This window comes from Grus americana, chromosome 1 (assembly GCF_028858705.1).
Source record: "Grus americana isolate bGruAme1 chromosome 1, bGruAme1.mat, whole genome shotgun sequence".
Classification (NCBI taxonomy): Eukaryota; Metazoa; Chordata; class Aves; order Gruiformes; family Gruidae; genus Grus; species Grus americana.
This window is the reverse complement of record NC_072852.1, coordinates 66,174,616-66,199,800: the sequence shown is the minus strand read 5'-3', so window position 1 is coordinate 66,199,800 and position 25,185 is coordinate 66,174,616. Positions and strand designations below refer to the sequence as shown.

Below are 25,185 nucleotides of genomic sequence, written 5' to 3'. Positions count from 1 at the left end.
AAAAATGACATGGAGAGCTAGATGATTCAGATAACTCTCTTTGTATCATGTGTGGCGTGGAACATGTACACTAAAAAGCTGCATTTTATCACATCAAAAGATTACAGTTGTCACAGGCAAGTACAGCACAGATGATCATTATTCTAGGAAGGAATATGTTATAGCAATGATGCTGTTAGCTTTTGAAACAAGTGTTTTATGTGTTACCAGTTGACAGGCAAGGTGAGAAAATGCTTAAAATTAAGTACAGTTAAAAGTCTTGCAGAGTCAAAGCTTTATCATGTTTCCAGGCATTCCTAGAGCTGTAATTATTTCTATTTCTATTTTGTAACTTAATAAAAACCTAGTAAGTATAGAACAAAAAGTGTGGATTTGCTTGCAACACAATAAAGTTAAGGATTAACTGGTATTTTGTTGCAAGTACAGGAGAAATGACCTTTCTGATTGTTCACAGCTCATCTTTTTCTCCCTAATAATGTCAGAATAGCTCAAGGAAGCCACTTTTATGGTTGCTCTTCAAGTTCTTATATTGTTTTATTATTTAAGAAGCAAAATATCCAGAAACTTCCTAGATTGCTTGCAGCCTACTGTCTTGTCCCTCCAGCAGACAATGGGGTTGCTGAAGTCTCCCATGAGGACCAAGGTCTCAATCATGAGGTTTCTTCCAGCTGCCTGAAGGCAGCCTCACCTACTTCTTCCTGATCAGATGGGCTGCAGCAGACACCCACCACAACATTGCCCATGTTGATCTCTAATCCTGACCCATAAGCTCTTGACTGGCTCATCAGCCATCCTATGGTATAGCTGCATGCATTCCCAAGGTGCTCTCACATAAAAGCCAGTACCCATCCACTGCAGCACATCCCTGTGATCCCAGTGAGATCATAGCTCTGCAACTACTCACTGACATCTGGTACCTCCTGTTTGCTCCCCATGCCGCCTACAGTTCCTCTGGGGTTACTGGCTTTAATTCCCAACACTAATATCTCTGCAAATAATTTGCAGCCCCAGTCTCCAAAATGTGCGTGCTGTATATTTGCTCTTCTCCTGTGAGTACCTGGATAACCAACACTGATATAGAGTGTCCACATGCATCTTCCCATGCACCGTAGAAAAATAGATGCTTTTGCAAGCCTCTTCTACCTCTGACTTTTTGCCTCCTCTTACATTTTTATGTGGGTCTTGGAACATAATATTTGAAAAGAAATTGTAAAACCCCTTAGACAAATGTCTGGTCATTCTGCAGAATTAGGTGACTGCAACCAGCCAAGCCACTGTGGTTTGCAAAAGCCCTGTTCAGTGGCTGAGCTAGAAAAGCAGACTACAATGGGGTCCTGGCCACTTACAGTTACAAGGTGTTATTAAAAGTAATTGCTGTGATCGTTTCACCTGTAAAATGGACAGCCTGGATTAAAACTGGAAGCACACGTTTGACTGACTGAGCATGATTTACACCACTGTAGCCCATTGACAAAGGACTGCTTTCTCAGCTGTAACAGTAGGATTGTCCTCTAATCATCTGATTATAGACTGCATTTGACTTGAAGACCTGCAGGGAAAGTATACCATCCTACAACACATGAAGAAAAACCTAGGATAATCAGGAAGAATGCTACTAATTATTTCTTTTCTGTGTGTATGAATTCAAACTATAAATGGATGAAATGTTAGCATTCCCTCAAAACGCAACATGTCATTTGAATTATCCTATGGGTCTAAGGCACTCAGGAGATCTAGTCCAACCTCCAAGCTGATACAGATGCGGCTTTACAAGCAGACAGAATGGGATCTCTCATGGACATATTTGGCCATCAAAGCTGATGTAAATCTTGCCATACCAGACTTTTTTTTTTTTTCAGCCGCCTTCAGAGCGATGGCTAGACTGATAGGATGTCTTTCCTATTGTAGCTGTATTCACTGTTGCAGCATTTTACTAGTAAAGGACACTAGTAGCCCTGGTAATGTAGACACATCCTGCAACTAAAATTATCTAGTTTCACATTTGAAAAATTTAAAGTTTACATGCAGAAAATTATGTTTTTCTTTTATTTGCTCACCATTTGTTACAAACAAAAAGACAATAACATTATTGGATTTGTACCTTAAGCACAAACAAATAATAAAAGATAAATTATCCTGAAATGATATTTTTGGAAGTCAGGGAACAATAGCCTCATAGCAGAGAGGGAAAAGCGTACTACAACCCAAATGTGTTTATCAAGGTATACTACAATACCCCAGGCCATGTTATTTCAAATTAATGGGGCCTGTAAACACACTTCTCTTGATATATCTTATTTGTATCTGCTGAAGTCATATACAGCTGTGAACCATTGCCAGAAGTGGTAATCTGCAGAGAAATCTCTGATTAAGAAGCTGCAGAATTTTCATAATTTCAATTAACTGAAATGAATGGTGGAAATTTCTAAAGCCAGTTGGTAAGCAGTTTCTTTTTTAGAAAATCAATTTTCCTGGGAGTAAAGCTCCATTAATCAGCAATGCTACATCATGAATGAAACTAAAATCTATTAAAAAAAAAAGTAGCCCTACGTAGAGCAGTATCATTACAGAAGCACAGCCTTAGTACTGTGGATGCAGTTAAATACTGAACTAGTGAAAAGGGACTTGTGATGGCAGACAATTTCTAAGTGGGAATGGAACTCTAACTGTACTGCTATAAGCTATCTTCACACTAGAGTGCTAATACAGCTAGTGTGAATGCAAATAAAGAGAAAAAAGTACACTTTTAACTGAATTAATTACACTAGCATGTAGCCTGTGCCTATGTAAGGCATCAGTACTGGACTTCGATTGTTTGAACAGCTTTGTGATTTTGACACTGTTCAACATCCAACACGGCTCTTGGAGCCATTTTTAAAATATTTTTCAGGCTATTTGCAATCTCTTTTTCATAGAGATGTCACACTGACTCAGTGGGATCCTGCAGAGTAATCAGTGTTAGGATCAATACAGAGTTGCAGGTGATGCGTACTTGGAAAAAAGAAAAATATCCCCAAAGTTTTTTTAGAATTTTCTTTTTAGAATTTCAAGCCTTTGTTATTTTTCTTATCAAAGTCCATTATTTTTCAATAAGCTGTACAGAGAGGTTGCCTTCAATGAGCACAATATCTGATGAAAACGCCTATGAAGTACACTGAATGACTCTGTTTCAGAGGACACCAAATCCAAATTCATCTTTTAAATCACCCAGAAAGACAACCTAACTAATCATTCTCAATATGACTAAAAATGTTTAAATCCATATAAATTGCATAAATATGTATTCCTTGTATGCATTTTTTGTTATACATGTATTTAAATGGTTTTTTTAGATATACTTACCTGTATTAAATATATATACCTCTCAAGTAGATGAAACTTCACAAAATTGCAGGCCTAGGAGGAGTTTGGAAACAGTGATCTAGACCTCACCTTGTCCCATAGGTTTATGTAACCAATTTCTGAACAGCAGCAACAACAAAAATTCCTTCATATCTGTTTTTAAAAGCATTTATTGATGGACATTCCATAGACTTCTGCAGAAATCAGCTTCAGAACTTCATTATTTCTTGATGTGAGACTCCTTGCTGTAGCTAATACCCATTTTATCTTGTCCACCACAGTCATGGAGAAAGTCAGCTTCCCTTCCTCTTTGCAAGAGTGTTTTACATATCGGAAGGTCTGTTACCATGTCCGTTTTCTGGACCTTTGATCATTCTTGCTGCTCTCCTCTGTTTGTGTGAAGAATGTTCAGAGTTTATCTTACTGAAATTCAAGACTCTTGATCTCTCAGAGATATTTGAAGTAGCAGTAGATGTAAAATATTAGCTTGCTACAGCCTTTTTACCTGTTTGCATTGTATTACAGAACAAGAGAGACGTCAGTCTTTGGCCGGGGCTTCTGGACTCTCCCATAATGCATTAAATAAATTTGGTAGCAGCAAGCTCCTGTGAAGCTTCAGACTGAGAATTTGGAGACGTGAATTTTTCTTCCATTTCTGTCCTTGACCATGATACTTTTATCTCGAAGTGTCTGCTTCCTCTGTAAAACCTCCCACATGCAAAATGGTGCATAAGAACCAGGCATTACTAATTATATTTTTTCAGCTGTTTGCCCATGCTATCACTGTAGTGGTGAACTCTACAAAGATTACACATAATTGAAAGTGTTCATTGAAATTCTAAAGGACTGTCTAGTATATTCACAGAGTGATGATAAATAATTGAAATACATGACAGTCTGATGGCTTGTCGCAAGCTGTTTGAACTGTTAGGCTGCTGGCAAACCTTGGATTTTCAGTTGCAATGGATTTCTGAAAAATATTGCAGAGATGCAAGTTCATGCTGGGCCTGCATTATTAAATCTAAACTTAGTTTAGATGGAGATGAAGTCATGTATTGAGGTTGCCTTAACAGTAGCTGGTAATTTGTTGTTTGTTACAAGAGGCAGGGAATCGATTAATTCATTCAGAAAAGGAATCGATTACTCCCCTAAGCATATGTTTACCCTTGTAAAGACCAGTTTTAGAGCAGGATGCTTCACAAGGACTTCAGGGAAAAATAGAACTTCTGGCTGGATTTTAATTGCCTGTCTATTTATGTGTTAGGGATGCTTGCATCCTCTGTTTCCTTTGAAGTTAGAGTCCAGAGTCCTGAAGGATGGTAAAGTTACAAGATAGTTACTGACGGTTAAGGGACTCTGCTTTCTAAAAAAAATTGCCTATATTGTTTCTTCTCTATTGCCCTCTCCCACCCCTCATACCCATTTGATTTTAAATAGAGAAACTTCTAGACAGAAAACGTTTAAACTTTCCAAAGACTTTTTACAACCTCCTTCACAAAAAGCTATTGAAGAAACCTGGCAACCAGCACAGGGAAAAGTCATGGCACAGTTGAAAACCTGACTAAGAGAGAATTAGACATAAGTAGCTATTTCTCACTGTTGACAGAGGTTAATACTGGACTGACCTAGGGACCAGCCTTAGGACTAGACCGAGGACATTCAACCCACGTATTAATGAACTGAAAGGAAAGGTGAACAGCAAGGTGACTATATCCCCTTGATTATTCTAGATTCTTGTGACCAGTGAGGATTACAAGAAACTTTGGAAAGACCTAGCAAGCCTGGGGAATGTGCCAAATGCAATGAATCCACAGATAGCTATGATGTACAATTTTTGTCACTGCTAGAAATTAAGAAAGAAAAATTTACTACTTCTCCCTAAGAACAGCTAAAATATTGTCTCAGGCTTAGCATATTTTTGTTATTGCTGTTAAGAGTACACTTTCTGCTGTTTCAGCTCTCTTCAGGACCAGGTGAACATTAGTGCTAAGGCAGGAAAAGAAGCTGGGGCTCAGCCCAAGATGAGTGGGTGGGTGGGGGGAAATCTGCTTTTTCAGCAGCATTTGCTACTTTAACTGTTCCATCAAACTGCAGCATAAATGATTTGTCCGAAGATCAAACAAAATCTGTCACACAAGGAAATCAGCTCTCCCGAATCTGGAGACAGCCACTTAATCATTTGGAACATCCTTCTCAGCAGGGGAAAGCAATGAACAGCAATAATCTACTGGCTAATCCACTGTGTCTTTCTGTGCTGTGGATATCTGTAATTCTCCCACTACTGCTGCAATGACAGCAACACACTTGTAAAAGCCATGACAGCTCACACTACTGTATCTCACGTCACTTGCATAAGGATCCTTTACACCAGACCCCAATACCTTACCCTTTGAATAGAGATTTTCTTCCTCCTCCGCTGTAGCTCACAGAAGCTCAATAATCAAGGCCTGCAAAATTATATACTAAAAAGCTGTTTAACAGTGCTTAAAGCAAATCTAGAGGTGACAGCTATGAAAAATGAAGTCATTTGCAACCGACTTACACAGGCACTCCTGCCACTGCTAGCTAGAAGACGAGGAGCTGCCGCAAGGACAGGGCCCTAGCGGGAGAACCCAAAGCTTTGTCACACTGGATTAGCTAACCTTCTGCCAAATAGATTGGTACTTCCCAACCTCTATTGGGATTGCTTATTACAAAATGGAAAGAGTTTAGTGCTTGTTTATTTTGTTGAAATACACATTTATCTTTGTTATTTCTATATTAAGGGTTACTGGATTGAGTGACTGGTTCTCCAGCTTTTCTGTATAAGGAGTCTACATCAAAACAGAAGAAAGTTTCACAACTTCCAACTACCTATAAGTAAATAAATGGAACTTGGTCACTCCCAATGAGAAGAGAGATAGACCCTGAAAGTGTAGAAAGCCTGTGGAAATGGGTAATTGTTGTTCACTTACATACTGCCAATTTTATACAGACTTTTGCATTTTAGAAGGGCCACTGTGCTTGTCTATTTCAGAAATAAACATTACAACTGCTTTCCTGTGCTTTTTGCAACACTATTTCACAATGTTATTTCAACCCTGCAGAATATAGTGAGTTTACAGTTCAAGATTAAACAATGGCACCATTTAGAAAGCAAATACTGAGCCAAAGAACTTCAAAGCTGCAACATTCACTAATTCAGCTTTCATGTATTTAAAATCACAACTAAAGTAAAACAAAAAGAAAACTAAATGAAAATGCCCATATTTTGCCATTCTGTACTTTTCCCAAGTGTTGTTGCAATGCACTTTGCATTATTTTTGCTCTTTGTGTTGCCTGATAATTTTCTATGCTCCCTAATAACCCTAAAAAATTCCTGCTTTGCCCTTATTAACTTTAGAGATCTTCTCTGCAGCTGTCACTTTCCAATGTCATTTCCTCCAAAAAATTCATTAATTCATAATCAAAGAGAAATAAATGGTTTGGACCCTTTCCCAAAGCCAGGACAACCATGTTTGTTTCTGTGTTCCCAGTTCTCACTGGTCTGAGCAAGACTCAGTTTCATTCAATCCTGCATTTCTCCCCTGTTTAGCAGGTACAACGAATACAGCTGAATGACTGCAGTCCCACTACAATCCTTAGTTCTGGAAGGACATTTACTCTCAGTGACAAGAGTTACAAGTCATGAAAAAGTGATATCACCACCTACAAACTGCAGCTACTTTGACAGCATTGCCACAGGCATTGCATGTGATCTTGTGTGCTTCTTCAGCTTCTTGTCTTTGGTTTCTTGAAAATTTCTCCCTGCCACTGGCTCCACTGTTTAACCACATTTTTTTTTCCAGCCAAAAACCATTTCTTGGCATGCAAGCATAACAAATTCAGAATTCTTCAACTTCATAGAAATATCCTGGGCAGCTGTACTACACAGGCTAACTGTGCTTAAACTCGTACGCCCTTCTTTACAGAGGGAAATTATAATTGGCAAGGTCAAGCCCAATGTTTTCAAGGAGTGACTTGCTAAATAAGCATGAAACTGAAGAATGCACAGACTTAGTTTATTTATGTTGGAGAACCAAAAATCAACCAAATTATTTTTTTCCCAAAAAATATTTCTTAGCTATGCTGTATCAGCCTGAGTTCCTTTACTGCAAAAATAACTTGTTGCAAGAACAACACTCAAAGGTCAACTTTAGCTTTACAAAAGCTAAATGCCACAGATGAAGACAGTGAAACTTTTTAACACCCTCCCTAATATTTTCCCCTAATATTTCTGAAGAAAGGGAAGCACTACATCTCACTGAAACAGAATAGAAAAGATCAAAGTTTGAGAAGACCTGGCCTCCTGTGGACACCTGGCCTGGCTATCCATTGAAAGAATGCCGTGTGGAAACATCTCCCTGACGGCAGCGTGGAAAATAGAGAGCAGTTTGCTAATACACAAACCTTTGAGACCTAGTATCTCATGTTTCTCTGCTGTAGTCACGTAACTTTGGGGAAAGCGGTTTTAAGATGCTACCATTACTGGCACAGGTATAGAGATAAGGAGACCTTCTTGACGCTATTGTATCAAAACAATACAATGTTTGGGGTTTTTTTGTTTGTAGGGGTTTTTGGGGGTTGGGGTTTTTTTTGTTTGGTTGGGGTTTTTTTTAAACTTTTCCAGGAGTACTTCTAGTCAGGACTTTGCAAAGGAAGTGGAAGATTCCCATGGTTATTTCCATACTTGCTTATCAGCTGCCACTCAAAGCCAAGTACATCAAGTACATTCAACTCCTCATGACAAAGGAAGTGTTTGGAACAAATTAACCCAAATTCTTCAATTCTCAAGAAGAAACTCTTATACATTAGGTATCAGTTGTGATAACAAAGATGTCTGATGTGATGCATCTACGTAGAATTCAACAGGCAGAAAAATTTCATCAGTTCTTGTTGTTGTACTAATCCTGCCAAAGATACACTGAAGAAGGTATCAATTTTTAATCACAAAATTGTATTTAAGTCCAGGGATCAGCAAAACTCCTACCTCTTATTTCCTGGTGATCAATGGTCCATGAGTATGATAAATTACCCTCTCTCTCTGAAAAGAAAGCAAAGTAACTAAAACCAACCAAACAAAGAAATCAAACTTCTATGCTAGATGTTACTCTGCTGCCCAATTACCATATACAGAAGTTTCCCCAAGCTACAAGAGATTGTTCTATTTTAATCAAAGAGCATACAAAGCATACATTCCAGCTTTAAAACAGGGAACTGAGAGACAGAGTAATCAATTCATCTGCCATTATAGGGAGATGAATTTGTGAACACAAGGAAAAAGCTGACTGAATTTCTCATTATGACAAAAGCAAGCCTGAAAAAACCTTAACTGCCGATAACACGTTAAAAAGTGACAATGTTTCTTACTATTAACCCGTCAAAAAATAAGTTTAGAGTAATTTCAAACCCTCTAAGACAAGCTTTACATTTTTATTTAGTCAAATGCCTTAATAGGTCAACTCCCTGACTAGCTATTAGTGGAACAGCAGCAGTGATAAAGGCTAAGTAAAACTTAAAAAGAAACTTGCTACCCTCTCAGTCACGCATTCACAGCAAGTATCATTGCTTTTCTTAAAGATGACTGCCGTCAAGAGTGACAAAGGCAGCTTTAGGCTGCTGGTTTCAGCCATCCGCTTTTTGACAGCAGAACATTTGAACAAATACTCTACATCCTCAGTAAACGGATGAGACAACATGACCAATCCGTAGGTGCATATAGCTCCTACCTGGCAATGGTTTGAACATTTCCTTGGGAGAGGATGCAGTAAAATACACTTCTTTCTGTAGGTGGTTTGCACTAGGCAGGTCAAGCTCACGTTACCTCTTTCAAATCATCATTTCCTCACTCTGGTAAGTTGCCACTACATGAAAAGAACAACAATCTGGTTGAAACTTTTTTTTTTTTTTAAAGGGTGACAGTTTTCTGCCTAGATGGCCATGAAATTATTGATGGGTTTTCACAGCCACCAGTGGGGAAAATACATTTGGAAGTCCACAATGTGTTGCAGCAGCTCTCTGCTGTGAGAACACTCACGCATGCAGCAGGCAGCGCTGCATTGACATGGGCCTCTGCTTCATAGCACAACTCCAGTTAAACAGAGCAGCATTTCTCAGTCCAAATGGCTGAGGAATAATGGGCACCTAAGCTTTTCTGACAGCCTTAGATGGAGTATTTTCTAGTAACATCTACAAACAAGTTCTTTGCCTACTTTCTAGGCACCTATTAAAAAGAGAAAGCTGTGATGGGGTAAAGCACAGCTTTTGAAAGCTGTACCTTCAGGAAGGGCATATAAAGATGAGAGAATGGGAACGTGTCACAGGTCAGCTCTGGCATGTTGAGAACAAATGCAGTTGACAATGTGATCTTTAGAAACTGCTCAGGGAAATTTTGACTTTAATTTGTAGTACATTTCACTCTGTACATCTCTGTGAATCTCATCTCTGACAGTATAAAAGACCCCAATACCCTTCAAACCCAACCTCTGAGCTTTGCAAATTGGGAACAAGGGAATCCTGTTTTCCCCAAAGCAACCATCTGCTAATTTTTTTTTTAGTTGTTTAAGCAGACGAGAATGGCTAATATATATCTACCTGTTTATAGTGAGAACACAGCCTTAGAAGCACCTCCTTATTAAGTATACATGTTATGCAGCTTTATTGCTGTAGGCTGGGTCTTTTTTTCTTTCAAGTTATTGTTTAATATGGCTTGTAAAATTTATATCTATCTTCAGAAATTTCATTAATTTATAAGCTTGGGTTTTGTTCTTACATTTTAAACCTCTGACACTAGAAATTGGTGTGCTTCCCATCTGTTTCATTTCTCTCTCTAAATAAACTGTTCTGTGCTTTTGAGGTTATAGACATCAACTGCAAAACACACAAAAAATTTTCAAGGTGTGTCAGGTCCTGAGAAATAGATAATCCTTCAATCAACTTACAGTCTAAGTACACAAAAAAAAGAAGGAAAAAGATTAAGTTTTCCTGTTGAGGAGTGAATTGCAGAGAGGTTTATGCATGGTCACAAAACAAATCTGCTACTGTTGCATTGATCACAGTTCTAATGATCTCTCACCCAATGCCTCAAACAAAACCTCAAACATTTCCTCCCATATTCTATTTATGTCTACTATTCAGGATTTGCCTACATGCACATACTGGTATCAGGGGTAGGACTAGGTTTTCATAGCAATTTGTCAAAAGTGTAGTTGGGAAGTATCCTTCAGCACAACTGTTATCTATTATATATGAACACACACATTGGCTACATTTTTTCATTTAAAAGTAATGTAAAAGATACATTTCTGTTGTAAAAGGTAAAGTTACAGCTTTATGCAAGAGGAGAATGAAAGAAAACCAAAAAGCACTCTTGTTTTAGGAAGCTTCCTAAAGCACATAAAAAAGCCACCAAAATAAAATATGGACAAGTAACAAGAATAAACTTTGGGAAAGACTTTCAGAAGGTAACATTACAATTTATTTGCTCTTTCTAGAAGGCTACCATGTTATGATGGCCTTAGCTCATCCAGTATGACAAATTACTGTTTAGCAGCCTTTAACAATGGCAGCTATCCTCACTCTCTGCATGCCAAGAGATAAGATACTGGGAGGTTTTCTGCACTGCAGAAGCTGAATTAGGCAATAACAACCCCATTCAGATATCTGTGTTTATCTTAGTCCTAATTAACCATCTACATCTGCCCTGCACCTTAGTGGATTAGGAGACACTACAAAAATCCAGGGCATCATGATGCTCTCCCAAGGATATCACCACTCTAAAAAGAAACCAAGCTGACTCATTACACAGGGACATGCAAATTCTGATCTGGTTTGTTGGCTACACTGGTAAGTTGAAAAAAAAAAGTGTATTAAAAAAGTATAACTTCATTTCCATGGAAAGCTGCATCCTTTTCAAGACTTCCCACCTCCAAACACTTTTGAGGCAAAGTAGTTACATGTTGATTCAGACTAGAAAATGGTTTCTTTCACTTTGACACAAAAGCTTTGGTGAACAAACTGAAGCTTCTTCTGAACATACTGAGTAATTACTTTCAGTTAGAAGAAAGGGACAAGAAACACATATGAAGGAATGTTTCAAATGTAAATAATTTTATATATATAGACCAAATGAGTTTTTTGTAGGTCAAGAAGTTATTTTTGAGACTGAGTTTTAGATCCTTCAAATTTATGCTCAGCTTGAGACAACTGAAAAACTTTCCTTTAATGAATTGTAAGTTTGATAAACTAATTGAGACACAGGCTACTGCAGTTTAAGCACACAGTCCTGCCTCTCAACTTTAATGGCCATGAGATGAACTTCAGTGCATGAAAAGGAAGGATTCTATTCACAATTTTGAAGTGCTGCAAAATGAAGATATATTTGTGGAAAACAGGAACTCACTGAAAAGTACAAACAAATCCTGTATTTTGTAGTGGCCTGAAGTATTCCTGAAAAGAGAGACATTTAGGATACAGGAGAATGGAGATGTGCACACAGGTGCTTTCCAAATGCTATTTGAAGAGTAAAGAATCAAGAGATTCCAGGACTTCTATTTGAAGGAAGGCTCTCCAAATTAACATTAGATCACAATAGCAAGCAATGGTATCTAAATGCAACTTTTCTTAGTTTAAAATTACTAGAAACATTGCTTTGACTGCTACAGCAGGGAGAGAGGAGCACCGCTCCTAGGAAAAATGCTCATTCACTTCCTGAGCAAACCCAATATGTTTTTGAAGCCTTTCAAGGCACTGCATGAAGCAAAGTGCTTTCTGAACAACGTATCTACTAAGTTTATAGCATATCTTAGTGAAAGCTGTTCCAAGATGTCAGATTATAAGTAGAACAAAAATATTTTGAGGAGAGCTTTGACAATATACTTTTCTCAAAGAAACAATCAAGTGATCCAATTGAAAAAAAATTCTTTCTTGGGCCAACTTCCTTTTGGAAGGGAGCTGAGAAATCCATTTGTTCCAAAATATCAGCCATAAATAAATATTAGGAAAAGTGTTTACATGTATAGATGAATTTGGTTAGCCAGGCACTGAGGAATGTGAGTGAAAAGCCTGTGTTCTGAACCTCAGCTAGTATTTACTCCTACAGAAAAGCTGTCCATTAAAAAAAACAAACAAAAACCCTGTAAGATGAACACAGGAACTGAAGCACATGCATCAATTTGCACTGGTCATCACACTGTTTGAACTGCTTTGGTATTAATGATGAACATATCCAGCTTTTTTTCTAATATTTGACTAAAAGGTTGTGCATACAGCATTAGAATTCCATGCTTTCAAAGTTTAGCACAGAAAACCAGACAAATTTAGTTTGTTTTGATATATTTTTCCATATTAAGTTTTCCCACTTTGCCACAACACCTTCCTGTACTTTTTCTTTAAAAGTGTTCTACAAACTGTCTCTTAGAATTTAAGATAAGAGATCTTCAACATTATGTATTACCATTTGAGCAGGAAATGCAGACTACAAGACCAGAGAATTACTCAAAACCTCTTTTAAATGATGTAATTAAAACCCCCCAACTTAACATATTTAGTTCTCAAAGCAGATTCCATTCCACATTTAAGTCTTATAAGTACCTGAAGATTTCAATCACTGTACATATGAACTGGAGCTTAGATGCCTTCCAGGCAAATAAAAAGTTGTAGCTAGAGATTAATAAGACCCAGGAGCAGAAAGGGAAATAAACCACCACATTCTCATATCGCACAATTCAAGTTTATTCCATTCATTCTTGCAACACAAACTGAAAAATACAGTATCATTTAGCATTCTGATGTCTATGAACCATGATAATGATGAACCCAACTGTGTCAAAACAGTTAACAATGGTGAAAAGAGGAAGTCAAATATCAAAATGCACAGAGCACTAATTTTCTTCCATCGCTGCGTAGAAAGATGATTGTTTATCCATTTACAAAATATAATTAAGACAAGTTAATTTTGAAATTTTGCATGCAACATTGCAATTGCTTGACCTAGGACACTCCATTCTTACCAGCCTCTTCTACAAATAATTCAATGTTATGTTCAAGGATAAAGTTCCATTTAACTATTGTACTCCTTTTCCCATTTGCTCCCCCTTAAGAAAAAGGAGCAGAGGGTACACTTAAGGTTATAACTTATTCAGCACAAATTTCAAAGGAAAAGGTTTAAGAACAGAGTGGAATGCCAGTCTGACAAAGTATTTAAATTCTGTTTATAGAATGTAAATTAATTTACAGTTTGGTGTTTTTATCTAGTTAGGACCTACTCAAAGATACAGACAGCCACCCATTATTTTTTTCACAATAGAGCTCACAAGAAGGGAACAAATGAACAAGCCCAGTTTCTAGACAATTACAAAAGCTTAAATTTTTATTACAATTTTTTTTTAATACTGGGCAAAATGATCAATCACCTCTTATGTAGTGCAAAAAGCAGAAAAAGTATTTCTTTAAGCCAAACATTAAATCCCATCTTTTAGCTATCTCAAAAGGCAGCTTGGGTATATATTACAGCCAAATTTACACTAGTCTCACTGAAGTTTGCATTTTTCCCCCCCTCAAGTGAAATAAGAAAAAAATAAGGTGTCCACATAATTGTAGAAAAAGGGAGACAAAATTGCCTCAGCAAATCACCACAAGAGTTAGTACAAAGATGATGTTTCTTTACTATGATAATGCTCACTTAAATAAGAGTTGAAAGGAAGGGCAGGAAAGAATACAGAGGAAAAAGAAAAACACACCCAGAAACACTATGGCCAGACAACTTGATGCTAATCAACGCAAAAAACTTGAATAATCAAGTTTTCCACATAAAAACAGATCGCAGTTTTCTAGAGTAGTATTTTAATAGCTAAGTATTTAATAGCATATTATGGAGGCAAATTTATGCCAAAGATGGTTACTTTCATAGCTGAACAGTTAAACCTATAGTCTGTGTTCACACTATCACAATGACATGACAATCCAACACTGATCAGAGATAAGATTAAAGAGCTCTCTTTAAATAGTCACAAAAAGCACTGTTGACCAGACATGCTTGTTCTTTTATCAGCAGCTCACCAATTGATTTCCAACCCTTCTGCTCTTCCTTGCCACCCATCTCCAAGAAGCAAAAAGTAATTGCACTGCACAGTTTATGGCCAGAGTTGATTGTTTTCTCCATTGCTTTTCTTATGGGATGTCTACATGTAAATCAGTATCTGCTCTCTTTTTACAGTCTAAATGCAAGGCTTTTTATAGCTGAGACATTCAATCATAATATGCAACATGATTCAAGTAAAACTAAGTCTCCATTAAATAAGAGTGGTAGTCACAAGTCTACTTCTACATATCCTCTCAATTTCAAAATAATATCGGCTACTTTTGTTTAAGAATTCAGCATGAGACATGATATACATTTCTTTTCTGTACTGTGTATCTTATCAGAAAGTTTGAAAACTGTATTCCAAAAAAGAGAAAGATGTATAGTTTATGGTACACACTTTTCTGTTATAAAACCTGTTATTCAGTTTTGGGCAAATCAGCAGTCTACTGAAATTTTTCAAGATGAAAGACAGAAGCTCAGGCATTTCTGAGGACCATAAGATGTGACAAGAATCCCTACATCATTATTAAATAACTTCCCGTGAACTATCAAGGCTGTCATAGTACTGTCACACTTACTGGTATCTAAGAATCAATGGTTAATGTGGCATGGTTGCACTGGCAACTTTCAGAACAAGCCCCATGCCTTAATGAAGTTTAAGAGGTTCACTCAGCCAACAACAAAACACCAATTCAAAGATATGCACAATATGCACAATTAAAAGTTGGGTTTTTTCCTCCAGTAGTTAGAGCAAGTTAAGACTTCTACTTGTACATCTTTCTGTTCCTAACACCTGAACTTAGAAAGCTTACATGTATTTTAAAAGTTTACCAACAATATTCACCCAATAGGAATGTCTAAATAATTACTGTTCATTTTCCACATTTGACTTGATTATCTTTCTGTAGCAAACAGCCTTTAGCTTTTTCAAGTGTCTATAAATTTTATACTGACATGGTGAGTAAAGAAATTTCATCTCACAATCCTTTTGGGAATAACTACAGTGACATTTTGAACTCTCTCAAAAACAGTTGCTTAAAACATCTGTTCTGGACTAGAACAAACATGGAAAAGAAAAACCTCAAATTCAAGCATCCAAAAGTACCTTTGCAGATATTCTGGAGTGTAACACCACTATGCCTCAACCGATCTTTCCTGGTTTACTCGAGAGTCAGAAAAACATTAGTGTGACATCCAATTAGTCAATATAAAGAACAGCTCCAACAACTAGTATCAAAAGTCCTCAAAACTGCAACGTAAGCTTTAGGCAGAAGAAGAATAAAGCTACTCACTGAGAGAGAAGAGAGAAAAGCAACCCAGCCACCTACATTACTACACTTCAGATTATGGCAGACACTAATAGCATGGGACTATTGTCTCCTTCACAATTAGTTTCAGGTACATAGCACAGTACTTCCATCTAAAAGATTCTTTCAACAAAAATCTTAGTACTAACCTAGGAAGTTTACAAGCCAAAAATTCAAGATCATGGTCTGTCTTCCTTCTTCTGTTTTCACTAGAAACGGGAAGAGATTGTGCACTGAAAAGAAGTCTTAGAGGGACACTGTTCATAACAGTTTTCAACCCTCTCCAAACAGATTATCTTCGATACAAGCCCCTAACTAGTCTGAATCAAAGAATTTCCCTCCCCCCAAAGTATTTAGCTGAAGAAGCTGGAAGATGCAAAGAGTGACAGACAGGCAGCAGTGTGAGGCCACAGGAGAGACATTTAAGACATCAGTCCATCCGTCACTGAAGAAGAGTTTTGATTGCCTGGTTGTCAGTGGCTTCAAAGGCAGTTAGTCCATCTGGGCCTTTCACAGTCTTATCAGCACCCTGTAAAGACATTGAGAAGGATTGTCAACTCATAAAGCCAGGCTGTATTAATATTAAATGTGTCACAAAAGTTACTTACCTTGGATAATTATATTGATTACATACGACTTTATAGTGCAGTGCATTGTTTTCATTTAGAAACCAAACAGGCAAGATTTATGTAGAGAACTATTTGGCACACAGCTAATCTAATTTTAAAAATTTACTTCAGAACTATAAAAAAGTCACATAAGCTTTGTCACACAGCAAATTGCAAGATCAATAAATTATCAATTAATCTTGGATAGAAACAAAAGGATTTTGTTTGTGTCCAGCAACTACTCATATGAATGCAAGAATTCAGTCTAACATACTTTATGAAATCTATGGCGCAGCAAGCTTTTTCACACGCTACATTAAACAGGTCACCTCTGGAAAAGCTTACTAACAAATCATACTATTTTCTTTCTATATCATAAAAGACTACATCCATCTAGGATTATGCTTCTCTCTCCCACTTTGAAAAAATCCCTATTGCTACATAGAAAAAAAGCCCAAATCATTCCAAGTCCAAAACTGATGAAGTTTGTTTTGAATAAGCTATGCCTACACCTAAAAGGTAACAAAACAGAACAGGAGGATAGAGGATAACAGAAATGCACCAACTAGACAAACTGCAGAATAGTAAGTACAAACACAGCCTCAGTGCCAGAATTATGAAAGGAAAGCAAAAGAGAAGCAAAGAATGATTAACTAGTCATGTTTGTTTTAAGCACTGTATAGTCATATACATAGAAGTGAAAAACCAGACTAAATTGTAAGCAGGATAGTTAAATAAAGGGATAAAAGTTATTAGAGAACACAGGACTGACTACAGAGATTGAGAGATGTTTCCTGAAAATAAGTAAGATTTCAGAACACCTCCTCTTGAGAAGATATGCAAGTCTCACTTTAAAATACGTGCATTTGCTCAATCAAGTGTCATGAAAACCACTGTGGGTGGCAAGAGCATTGCAGAGCTTTGTCTTTAGTTTTACATATAAACTCTGTTGATTAAGTATAAATTTCTTCTCACTTACATTACAAGGAAGAAAGTGCACAGATTAATAGTAAAGGACACCCAATAGTTTAAGACCACAGTAGACCTAGAATTTCAAGAGCTTCTTTACTGATAAAAGATTCTACACATAAAACCCCAATAAACTTCCATACTTAATACCACATCTGTTCCCAAGACAACACTCAGCCCATTAAATGTCCCATTGTAACTGTTTCTAACAATCTAATAAACTGGATCTGACATTACTACGATTTGCTGACAATATTCAGTGTTATGAAAAGTAGTATTTACAAGTAAAGAGAGCAGAGATTTCAAAGATGGAAATATTCAATCTGCCATTCTAACAAGATGGCTTTACAGTGTTTTCTAAGGTAGCAGTGCTCATCCTGTGGTCCGCTGGCCAGACTGATCCTGTTGTAGCCCTTCATCTTCCTTGCAGCCCCCAGAGATCCTCAGTGCAAGACATGAGCTGAACAGACTGTTTTGTTTGGTGGCAGTCAGCTGTGCAGTAGGGAGGCAGGCTTCTACTATCAAGGAAAGAGTCTGGGAAAATAAAATTGTCTTGAGAACTCCAGTAAAGAATTCTGAGGGGGATACTTATAATTGCAATAATTCCTTCCAGGCAGCTCACTTTTTCTAGTACCTTTCAGGTAGCAAATACAGGGATACATTCTGTGCATAGGTAATAAATTCACCCCAGTGACAGGAGCAATTGTAACATTTAACTCTCCTCTGTCACTATGTAACATCCTTGGCCTAAACAGCATGCAGTATGCTGCAGTACCACTGTTTCGCTGGGTATGAAGGTGAGCTGAACTGGTCTGTTCTGAAGAAACAATTGGTTTGTCACTGCAAACACACACTTCGGCTGAAGCCCATTGCTTGTGAAACGTTTATTTTTCCCCTAAAAAAATCTGAAAGATTTAACAAGTATTTTACAGTCATTATCTTAGTTGTCCTAGGAGAAGAAAGGCTTCTTTTGCAGGTGTTGATTATTTCTACTGCTTAGATAGCACTCTCAGATTAGAGTCCACGTGGAAATCAAGAAAGCTTCAAAGCTGTTCTTTGATGTTAAGCTCGGAAAACCTGAAGGAACTTAGGCTTGGAGAAAAAAAAATAGCAGTATGCAGTAACTGACCTAACAGTATTCATGTTGAATCACAGTTTAAAGAACTTATAAAACTCTCCACCAATGTATCAGCATTTAGAGTATAAAAGATATAACTTAACTGAAGTAACTTTGTACTTTAAAGAGAACTTTTAGTTTAGACATAAGACTGCTTTCCACCCTCATGCACATCTACGCTTCAGAAAAGCTACAGGCTCGCAAGACCCAAGTTTCTAAACCAGCTTTACTGAATGTAGGATAAGAGGGTCATGACTACCTAAGGAGGACACCATTTAATAAACTCAGTGTTAATAAATTAGGAAAACAGCCCCTTAGCTAGGCAGAAAGATTCCTGCCTGCATTGAATAGAATGAGAAGGAAATAATGAAGTTCACGTCAAGAGGATTTCAATTTTCAGATGTACAACACTGCCTGGAAGCAAGTTTAATGAAAAGTGCATAAAAGTAAAATGATTCCACTGTATTCTCTACTTCCCCAAAGTAAAAGCTATCAACACTTTATGTTCTTTTCTTAAACACCACCCCCACCCCACCCCCCCAAAAATATATATATACACACACACAAACTCTCTTTGGCAGGGTAATAACAAAAACAGGAACATTTGCCCTCTTAAGCCACTGGACAAAGCACAAATGTTAAACATGCTCTGAAAGCAGCACAATAGCTACTAGGGTATAGTGGCAGTTCAGGAAAAAAAAGTTAAGGCAGCAGAAAAAGGCAACACAGAGCTGTCACCAAACTCTGTGAAACTGCAACTGGGGGCACTTCATGAAGCTGGTAGAAGACTGGTTTACAGAGCAAGCGGCAAGCTTCCAGAATGAGTTGCCAGATGAAGTTAGAGAGGCAGATGTCAGCTTGTTCAAAAAGGATATGGTCAAATTCATGGATGACAAATCTATAAACACTTCTTAAAGGGGCAGATGTGTGTACCTCTAACAGCCCCAATACAACTATGAATGAGGGGAATAACTGAGCAGAAATGGTCATATTCACAGCTCTTCCCAAATGGCATCCCTTTTGCCACTGTCAGAGGAGAAAAGGTGCTAAATTGCCCAACTCAATATCCTATTTCTTGCAACACAATAGAAAGCAGAGATCAAATCGCATTAGATATTTTACAAAAAGCAGAACTATTTTGAAAGATGAACAAATGGATGAGATTTGTCACATCTTTTGCAATAAACCTCATCCTCCATTAGATGCATTCAAAACAGTTTAATTGTCTATTGTAACATAATACTGGTTTTTCTTACACTACACTAAAATATCTTTTTACATTACAAAATCAAATACAAGATTCTTAAAGAAAAACTTGGAACAATTTCAATTATATATATATATATCTTTCTGCTTTTCAAATAGGTATCCCTTAAATCCCGAAAAAACTAAAAGCAAACTGAAATATTGCAACTGATTTTGCTTCAGTCCAGTTCTTAGTACTCATCTGTTTTGTTTTGTAAAGGCTGGTACATAACATGAGCAAAATAAAACCCAGATATTTTCAAAGACAATTCAGTTCTGACTTTGTCAAAAGCTACTAAAAATTCAATAGTAGAATATCTTCCAATATTATTACACTATTTAACATTTTTAACAAGGCAGAAGTGAAAAAATGAACAGAAGATATGACATTTCTGCTTCAGTTTGAAGTCATAACGTGCTGCAAACCACTTTACTGTTTAAGCTTACAAAGGCTATTTTAATATGCCTCAAATTCCTGGAAAAATAGTTTAAGATTAATAAAAAGGATTAACTACTGTTAACATAGTAAGACAACAAGCCTTACCTTCGAACTTTAAGCAGAAAGTGCTCTTTAGACCAAAGCTAATTACTGTCATGTATTACAGTAAGTCAGAGCAAAACAACATTTTCAACTGAAACTCAGATGCCGATAGAACAGTTTTAGGTATCACTCTGCAAATTTCTATAGGTATATTCTTTGGGATGTCTATGGTATGATATTCCACACATTTCTATAAACCTGAAAGATATACGAAGATTTCCCAAAAGTGTTTCTAGGCTACATACTGTATAAATAAGGCTTGATAGTTTAAAAAAAGAAGAATTATAAAAAAGGGCAGTTTTGTAGGAACATGCAAAATTAATCCTTCAAAAGATATGTTTTAAGGATACAGTATTCTGATCTCTAGCCTGACCAAAAAAGTGTTTATTAGAAAAGCATGTTTCAACTCTGACCTAGTGGGTTTACGCTACTTCTGGTAGCCATAACACCTTCAGATTTAGCTCACTCTACTTCAGTAAATTCACCCATCCCTTGTTGATAGCAGTAAAACACATCTTCACCTATTGTGTATTTCAGTACTTGGGATCTTTCAATTTTTGAGAATTAATATGATGCTGTATTATTACATGCTGGTAACAGTAGGTTAATTAAGCTTTTTGGAGGCTGATCTAGCATATACGTAGCAGCTGTTTGTTAATCTAGACATTAAAAACTGGTGCCCAAATAGAAGGTAAAGTCTTTCCTAATGTACAGAAAAGTTTCAAGTATAAAACCTCACATTTTAATTTTTCCCCACTTCAGTATGTTTTACAGTTTTATAACAAATGGCAATTTCATAGGATCATAGAATATATCAAGTTGGAAAGTACTCATAAGGATCATCGAGTCCAACTCCCTGCTCCTCACAGGACAACACTGGAACTTTAATCCCTATAGGTTTGGAAAAAAATGACATTATTTGAATATTGTAAATATGCCAATAAAAACTTTGGTTTTGATCTGCAAGTTTAATTTAGCACATTATCAACATGTTGGTTTAGTTGATAGCAGGCAGGCCTGAACCAGAGATGGCCACAGCTGTGCTATAGTGAAAACTATTTACTGAAGCCAATCTGTCAAAAATCACAACAGTAATTGATTATGGCTGATCACTATGATTAGCACAATAGCAGTGCCTGAAAACACTCAATCATTTGTAGTCTCAATTTTTGAAGTTTTCAAACTCCATCTAGGTTTCTTGTAGTGTAATAAATTGAACCAAGTATTGCTGATTCCAAAATCAAAACATCTGAACAAGGCATCAGGAAGTCCTCACTGAAATGCTAACTTCAGAAGAAAGTATATTATAAAGGCCCTTTTGAGAAACTACCTTTGGAAGAGTTTAATATATCTACCCTTAAGACACATTAGATGTTTATCAGTAATCCTATGTCCGCACAGCAATTATGAAAGCAAAGTCATATAACCATAACATTTTGTTTTAAACAATGCAAGTTGTTGTATATATGCAAAATAACTGTATGTTGGTTATATCTGCTTTTTCATATTGGAAGAAATGTCTGAATTTGAATACCAACACAAATTATGGTAATGTGTGAAGCCACTGTTCAAAGTACTTTAAATCATAAAACCATAATTCAACAAAATGGTTTTTGCTATGCTTCATGACTAGGAAAAAACCCACCAAATAAAACCAAAATACTGGGGGTTAAATCCAGGCAACCACCGCAATAGGTCAAAACTTGGGAAGAACCGAAAAGATAAGCCTAAAACATTGCCAACAACTTCAATACTGAACAAAGGATTTACCAAAGAGTAAAAACAGCATTAGAGCTGTTTGCTTTCTCAATCTGCAAAATTACTGCTTAAACTTGCTGGAGTACTCATTTGCAACCACTAATGAATATTAACATCACATTTCAAATACTTCCTGTAAAACCCACCAGGAAGTTCCATCAAATGATTCTTCACAGTACTTAATACCACAACATTTGGTTTGACCTTAGAAAGTACATTCATCAAAACCAGTCAATTAGCTGCCTTTCGCAGAAGATCACACTTTAAATGCTTGCAGGGATCCTAAGAAACAGAGCTAAATCACTTGGTTTAGGGAGCTCTTAATACCCCTCCAGAGACAGCAATTTGAAAAGCCAGAATAAGTGTTATAACACACACAAGATTAAGGAAAGAGCTTTCCTGCAGTTTTCATATTGCTTTGGTTTTAAGATGTAGCCAAATGCTACAGGATCACCAGGCAGTTTAGCAAATGTTAACTGTCATAATTTGGAGCCATGGTTGACTCAAGACAGAGTTTAATGCGTTCTTGGGGGGATGGTGGGAGAGAAGAGGCAGGAAATAAGACCTATGAAATCTAAACTTTTCCAGAACTAATCAGTTCCACTTCCCTGAAACTGCACAAGAGATGTAGCAGCATGATATACTCTGTTTTGGCAGGCATAATATTCTAGACTTTCTTCTACCAGTGAAGCTACTTCTCATTGAGCATGCAGCTACTTCTCACCTCCTTAAAGTCTCATCTCACCTACAATTATAATTATAGTTGACTCTTTCATACCAAGGTCAAAACCGGTGTTGTTAACCCAAATTGGTATCTGGATTTTGCCCAGTCTATTTTGGTTTTTTGTATTTTTATTTTCATTGCTTAAATGAAGCAATGACAAGTTTTCTTTTCTTCGAAAAAAGCATATATTTAATTACAAATTACATATACTAATTACAAATACATTTCCCAGGCAATGAAACTGTGCATCCAAACAACACAATTTCCTGTGATTAGACACTTCCAAACAGAGGCCTCCCAACATAAGCTTCTAGCCAAATTTAAATTTCCACAGATCTTATACTGCACAGCTAAAGAACACAGACTTACATGGAAACAAAAAAAGGAATACAGCTGTGGCAAAAGTTATGCAAGTGCTAGATAACCTTTAACCTTGACATTTTTCTTCCTCTTAGAAAAGAAGTTGTAAGGTTGCATTAATTGTTCAGATATGACAATATCCCAGGTACCTGCTGTTAAATGACAATAGATCATAGAATCACAGAATAGTTTGGGTTGGAAGAGACTTCAGAGATCCTCTAGTTCCAACCCCTCGGCCATGGGCAGGGACACCCTCCTCTAGACCAGGTTGCCCAAAGCCTCATCCAACCTGGCCTTGAACACTTCCAGGGATGGGGCATCCACAACCTCTCTGGGCAACCTGTTCCAGTGCCTCACCACTCTAACAGTAAAGAATTTCTTCCTAACATCTAATCTAAATCTACTCTCTTTTAGTTTAAATCTGTTACCCCTTGTCCTATCACTACACTCCCTGATATACAGTCCCTCCCCATCTTTCCTCTAGGCCTCCTTTAGGTACTGGAAGGCTAAAATTAGGTCTTCCCAGAGCCTTCTCTTCTCCAGGCTGAACAATCCCAACTCTCTCAGCCTGTCCTCACAGCAGAGGTGCTCCAGCCACAGATGCTGTTTCTTTAACTTATCAAAACCAATAAAATTGAACTAGGCTTTCAAAATTATGATGACAAATAGGCTTGCAAAAATACTTTCCCCACAGTTCTTCAAGAATAAGCATGAAGTATGGTAACGGAGAGAAAGAGACCACTTCTGCCTTTGCAACTAATAGTATAAGGGAAGTGTGAGTATAAGGGACACTACAGGGCTACATAAAGGGATTTCAGCTTCATCTTTTCCATGTCTCATTCTCAAATTTCATGTGAAATTCATCCATCCCCTACAAAAACACTGCCACAACAGAGACAGCTGAACAAGCATTTAATACATGGCAACGAGCTAACACCATCTGCCATTTACAAAGGAACAACACAGACTAGGTGAGCGGTAAACACAGAAACTGCATTCTATTATACATCTACAAAACCTGTAATCAAATCCAGGAGACTACCAGCTGGAACAGGTAGGTCACACTGCAAAAGCACTGAAAAATTCCCAAGGCAGCAGCTGAAGTGAAACTGAAGACACCTCAGTACTGTCTCTTCATTTCTCACCAGTGTTTCTCCAATTCCATAAACTAACACAAGGAACTAAATCTGCAACAGAACTTTAATTTGGAGGCTTCACTTGGCAGGAAACTAACTACAGAAAATTAACTTGCAATAGGGACAAACAAATGGGGTAAATGCCAGGCCTGTTGCAAGGAAGCAACAGGAGTATGCAGGTAAGAGTATTAAAAGACTGAACAGCATCACCTGTTCTGCAGGCAACTAACCTTTGCATTGGCTTAGCTGCAACATGGGACTGCAGCCGAATGTTGGCAGACAGTGTGCTCATCTCGCTAATGCAACAGTATGGCAAGTAAGACTGCGTGCAAGCACTCCTTCACTCTTACGTGATTAAAACTACTGCAGACCACCACAAATTAAACTTCTGAAGACAAATCAAGCATCTGGTTGGGCAGATTTAAACATGACTGCACATTGGCTGTATGTTAGAAAGCATCCAATGGCAGTGCCTGGTTATTAGATGTCCCCACCATCACCATATCAATCATGAGGTTGTTTTTTGTAAGGTCTTGCTAGATTCCTCACCCACTTCCCAATGCTGCCATACAAAATCCATTTTAGGGGGCTGGTGATAGTGTAGAGACCCCTTATATCATTGAATATTTTGTCTTGTCAAACTATAGCCTCAAACACTAGAATATTTCAAATTGCCCAAGGAAAGGGCCATTTATAGATCATTTATTACAGTTTTCCACTTTGTTTCTTCAGAAAGCAGCATGTTAATTTTTACCTCCCTATAGTTATGAACGTCCAAAACAAAGCTATTCAAGTGAACAAGTAAGGTTGCTTGTAAGATCTTCTGGATTTTCAGAAAGAAGCTTATTTATATAATTTTATATACATTCAAGCCCTGAGAGCCACAAGATTTAGATACAGAGTATTCAATGTAGCACAACTCTCTGAGCAACAGCAATTTTATTCAGAAGCTGACCAAACCTAGCCACAGCTTCCAT

The 25,185-nt window shown here is 37.2% G+C and overlaps 1 protein-coding gene across 1 annotated transcript in view; it reads right to left on the bottom strand.

Moving 5' to 3' along the window:
- Positions 1-13,071: 13,071 nt before the first annotated feature.
- The window catches only part of MTPN (myotrophin), a 46,080-nt gene continuing 33,966 nt past the window's right edge, over positions 13,072-25,185 (bottom strand). Inside the window, exon 4 of the mRNA XM_054849102.1 lies at positions 13,072-16,279. Coding sequence (XP_054705077.1) covers positions 16,193-16,279 — 87 coding nt within the window. The 3' untranslated portion in view covers positions 13,072-16,192. The remainder of the gene's footprint in view (positions 16,280-25,185) is intronic.